This window comes from Myotis brandtii, unplaced genomic scaffold (assembly GCF_000412655.1).
Source record: "Myotis brandtii unplaced genomic scaffold, ASM41265v1 scaffold490, whole genome shotgun sequence".
In the NCBI taxonomy this organism is placed as follows: Eukaryota; Metazoa; Chordata; class Mammalia; order Chiroptera; family Vespertilionidae; genus Myotis; species Myotis brandtii.
The window spans coordinates 1,310,450-1,316,028 of NW_005368708.1; the positions used below are offsets into that span (position 1 = coordinate 1,310,450).

General features: G+C 44.1%; 1 protein-coding gene across 1 annotated transcript in view; it reads right to left on the reverse strand.

Annotated features, from left to right (window-relative positions):
• The window catches only part of SYAP1 (synapse associated protein 1), a 31,057-nt gene extending 28,163 nt beyond the window's left edge, over nucleotides 1–2,894 (reverse strand). The window contains exon 1 of the mRNA XM_005876635.2: nucleotides 2,829–2,894. Coding sequence (XP_005876697.1) covers nucleotides 2,829–2,894 — 66 coding nt within the window. The remainder of the gene's footprint in view (nucleotides 1–2,828) is intronic.
• Nucleotides 2,895–5,579: the final 2,685 nt, after the last annotated feature.

Below are 5,579 nucleotides of genomic sequence, written 5' to 3' on the forward strand. Positions count from 1 at the left end.
GTGTGAATATCTTTGACTTCTTACTCTTCAAGTTTTTTCACCTCCAAAAGGAATATAGTACTGACTCAACAAATAGCAGAGGTGGGACCCAGCCCATTCAGCTGTACTTTTGCTTTATCTCCAGGAGCACTCAAAACAATGGTGAATGCTGTAATCCCCAGGGGACAGACAGTTTTATAATTGTTCTGAAAGGTGGACTTCTTCAAAATAAAAAATTAAAAAAAACACACAAATCAACTTAATGATGGGCTTCTTTTCCATTTCTTTTTTATCCTCAACTCTATGCTGGTAGTAGGCTGTGAAAGAACACTTGTTGAATGAAGACACACCCTTATCCCACACAAATTAATCAATGTCAACCCTGTTATCAGATTTGTTTTCCTGCTCACTTTTTTTTTCCATTTTGGATTAATATTACAAAAGTTATCATAAGAACCCCTGTGTATTCACAAAATATCTTTCCTCCATTAGCCTCATAGATTCATAGAATAAGAAAAAGATGAGGATCTACACTCTGAGGTAAAGAGTCTGACTTTGGAAACGGATGTTTTCTTTTGATATCAAAGGAAAGCAGAGTTTGCCACCCCAAAATATGCCTTTTGGGGTATCGATTATTTTAAGCTAGTTATTTTCTTTTTTAATTAAATTAATTTAGTTGTTTTTTATCCTCGCCTGAGAATATTTTTCCATTGCTTTTTAGAGAGTTAGAGAGAGGGAAAGACAGAGAGAAATATCGATGTGAGAGAAACACATCGATTGGTTGTCTCCTGCACGAGCCCTGACCAGGACCTGGGCCGGGGAGGACCCTGTAACTGAGGTACATGCCCTTGACCAGAATTGAACCTGGCATCCTTTGGTCCACAGGCTGACGCTAGGGCTAAGCTGGCTATTTTCAAGAAACAAAAGACTCAGGAAGAACCTTTGACCTTCCCCCCTAACTGCCTAAAAGAATTTAGATAGGGGACCTCCTCCAGGAAGGGAGAAATAATCAGATGACTAGTTTAATATAAACCAGTGTGTGATAGACAGGGAGGAACCTAGCATGGCTTCTTTGATCAAAGTCCTCTCGGTATCATATTGTTAAAGATGGCCCAGCAAACATATAGTTACCAAACATTTGCTTTTCCGTCTCTACGTGACTTGCCTTCCTTGCCTTTGGAGTCCCCCAAACACCACCCCACCTTAGCTCAAGATGGCATATAAGCCTTAACTGCCCGATTTGTCCTCAAGTTTCATATTCTCTCTCTCTCTCTTTTTTTTTTTGCAGTATTAAAAATATACATATTTTTATTGACTTCAGAGAGGGAGAGGGAGAGATAGAAACATCAACGAGGAGAAATAATCATTGATTGGCTGCCTCCTGCACGCCCCCTACTGGGGATGGAACCTGAACCCAGGCATGCATCCTGACCAGGAATTGAACCTTGACCTCCTGGTTCATAGGTCGATGTTCAACCACTGAGCCACACAGGCTGGGCACCTTTTATATTCTTATGAAACCTCTGCATGCACATAAGTAATAAATTCGATCATTTTCTCCTGTTAATCTATCTTGTGTTAATTTGATTAGTCCAGCCAGAAGAACTTAAAAGGGTAGGAGGAAAAATTACTTTTCCTCCCCACAGTGTCCTGGTTATGTTATTTATATTAACTAATGTACAGTACCTTTGGTCACTCCACATCTTTAAGCCTCAGGTCCTTTATTACAAAAAAAGACCATAATTACTGTTCTGGTTGTAAAAAGGAAATGAAGTACTGAAGTGTGGAAGGAAACTGTTGTAATGTACCCCGAGAATCACAGAAGGACACCTCAAGAAGTCGAATTAGAGTCACATTTATTGCAATCCGGGACTATGAGGGGCCATTCCCCAAATCTCATAGTAACAAGATGGTCGCAGCTCCAGGGTTATATAGGCAAAAAATCACAAAGGTATTGATTACATCTCAAGGTTTGGAATGAGGAACCTGGTTTGCAAAAAAAGCAGTTTACAGAAGCAGAAGCAGCATGTTAATTATAGTTTTGGGTCTCGGGGTCACTGAATTGACAGAAACACATTATCTAGAGCCCTTGGGTCTGGAATGAGGAACCTGGGTTAAACTTAGGCATGTTATCTAAATTACAGTTTTGGGTCTAGAGCCCTCTGACCTTGGGATAACTGTGCTGTCCTTCCCAGGTGAAGGAAAAATGTGCTTTCTAAGACCAGTGTGACCACAACCCATGGGATATTCACATTACAATCAATAAGGCATTTAATCAAATGGGATGATTTATATAATTCAGAAAATCAAAATAACCTGTCCATTGTTAAACAAAGCAAATAGGTACCATACTTCAAAACCTTGCATACATGGCAGGTGTTAACTATTACCATCATTTCAACCCATTTCACAAGCACCCTTTCTACAGGGTCCTCTGGATTCTGGAAGACTTGTTTCATAACAATCTCTTCTATGCCTCCAGCCTTTTTTACAAGGTGTTTCCTCCTTTGAAGTTTCTATTTATTTATTTATTTATTTATTTATTTATTTATTTGCCTTTGAGGAGGCTTGGGTCTCCCCTCTGGTTCCTATTGAGTGGAGCCTTTGCTCATTTTCCCAGAAATTGACATTAGTAACCCCTGGATCCTTACTTCTTCTTCTACAACACTGTTTTGTCATTCTTAGTGGGGAGAAACTCCCTTTTGTTTTAAAACTTATTTAATTTTTCCTTACAACCCTCTACCCTACCTTGTTGCTGTCATCTATTAGCTTCATATTTACTTGGTTTCTTGGTCTCAATTGACTTCTCCAAGTTCCACCATCCTTCCAGGCCCCTTGATGTCCCTTACACTGGCCTGGTGGGCGCTAGACCCAATGCCAGCAATGCCCATCTCAATTGACTCCGTTTCAGCCATCAGATCCTAAACCACGTCATCTGAAGTGCTTCCCCTTTGATGACTTCAACACCAACACCACTTTGTGGTGACAACTTGCCAGTTCCCTCATTTCTTTCTTTAAAAATATATTTTTATTGATTTCAGAGAGGAAAGGTGAGGGAGAAAGAGATAGAAACATCAATGATGAGAGAGAATCATTGATTGGCTGCCTCCTGCACACCCAACCCTGGGAATCGAGCCCACAACCTGGGCGTGTGCCCTTGACTGGAATCGAACCCGGAACCCTTCAGTCCGCAGGCCAATGCTCTATCCACTGAGAAAAACCAGCTAGCGCAAGTTCCCTCATTTTAATGGGCCCTTTTGGTCCCTTTCTTCTCTTTCTCCTAGTCCAGTGGTTCTCAACCTTCTGGCCCTTTAAATACAGTTCCTCATGTTGTGACCCAACCATACAATTATTTTCGTTGCTACTTCATAACTGTTATGTTGCTTCTGTTATGAATCATAATATAAATATCTGATATGCAGGATGGTCTTAGGCGACCCCTGTGAAAGGGTCGTTCGACCACCAAAGGGGTCGCGACCCACAGGTTGAGAACCGCTGTCCTAGTCTATCAGCTTCCTGCTGCTCTCCATTTCTTTCCTCTGTGAACTAGAGCCCTGGTGGATTACTGCAATCACATTCTTTCAGTGTCCTCAATTTCCTCACTCTCTTGTCTTTCTACTCCACTCAAACTCTTGTTTTGTCATAAATATCCACATTTACATACCTACCTGTAGATAGCCTATAAAATTATATCTGTCCCAGCGTATGGCTCAGTGGTTGAGCATCAACCTATGAATCAGGAGGTCATGGTTCCATTCCTGGGCAGGACACATGCCTGGGTTGCAGGGTGTGCAGGAGGCAGCTGACATCATTGATGTTTCCTTTTTAAAAAAATATATTTTTATTGTTTTCAATCAATTTTATTTTTAAAATATATTCTTATTGATTTCAGAGAGAAAGGGACAGGGAGAGAGAAAAACGTCAATGATGAGAGAGAATAATTAATTGGCTGCCTCCTGCATGCCCCCTACTGGGGATGGAGCCTGCAACCCAGGCATATGCCCTTGACCAGAATGGAACCTGGGACCCTTTAGTCCACAGGCAGACACTCTATCCACTGAGCCAAACCGGCTAGGCCAGGGGTGGGCAAACTTTTTGACTCGAGGGCCACAATGGGTTCTTAAACTGGACTGGAGGGCCGGAACAAAAGCATGGATGGAGTGTTTGTGTGAACTAATATAAATTCAAAGTAAACATCATTACAAAAAAGGGTACGGTTTTTTTTTTTTTAGTTTTATTCATTTCAAACGGGCCGGATCCGGCCAGCGGGCCGTAGTTTGCCCACGGCTGTCAAACGGGCAGGATCCGGCCCGCGAGCCATAGTTTGCCCACGGCTGGGCTAGGCTCATCATTGATGTTTCTTTCTCTTCTTCTCCCTTCCTCTCTGGAATCAATCTATATATATAAAAGGCTAATATGCTAAATATCCGACCATCTGACCAGTCGCTATGACGTGCACTGACCACCAGGGGGCAGACGCTCAATGCAGGAGCTGCCGTGATGCACACTGGCCATTTACAGAGAAATGGCACTGCGGATGTGGCGCCGACAAACCAACACTTGGCTTCCCCCAAGTGGGATACAGGCCCCGCCACCACCCTGGAGTGACACCCCACCAAATCTCAGCCAATGCTGCCAAGACCCTATGGTGCAAAACGTAGCGTAGCCCACAGCCCAGCTCAGCCCAGAAACAGTTGCTGTGGGCGCTGGTAATGATGTCAAGTAGCAACGCCTGGTTTCCTCTCCCTAGCGACTAGCACTAGCCTCCTTGGAGTTTCTTTAGCCCAAAAACACAACTTGCTTTATAGGCAGGTGCAAACATTTTACACTTTAACCAAATGTCTGTGAAGCATTTTCCCGTGCCTCATCTCATTTGATCCTCACAGAAGTCCTGGAGTAGGTAGACAGGAAACTCAGTGGAATCCTATTTTCTTTTTATCAGCTGGAAACCATTGTCCATAGTTACATCCTCTCTCCTTCAGTGGTTTGGGTATGTTCTTCCCTTCATCTTAACAACCTGCTGTATCCTTTCTCAGGACCAATCATCCTCCAAAAAAAGTCATTTCACTTATGAAGTCCTGATTGTCTGCCCCCCCCTTTTTTTTTCTATGCGGGTATTTTTCTAGGAATCTTACTGATTCCAATAGATGTTTAGAACGACCCCCAGACTGAGTCCAAAAGCAGGAACCCCGTTTTATTTTGGTCCTCTCCTCAGCACTTCTGCAGTTCCTGGAGCGCAGCAGGGGACCCACAAACGTCTGTGACAAGGTGAGGCTCTTTACAGTGGTGAGAACCGGACGGGAGGACCCAAGCAAGGGGCCTTGCGTGCCGGGGGGCCTGGGCTGGGTGGGAACGCAGTGTTCACCTGGGTCCCGAAGGGCCTTTGCTAAATGAGCCGAGGAGGGGAGGAGCAGTCCTGGGGCAGAGCGAGGCCTGGGGCCAAGTGCCTGCAGGGCGGAGGGACGGGAAGCTGTCTGTGCCGGAGGAGTCACTTTTTAGGCGCTGGTTTTGTTGCATTGCACAAACCTGGTGCAAACCCCAAGCTCACCAGCGTGAGTCAGCGGGGCCGGCGGCGGCAGGAGAGGGAAAGGTGGGCGAAG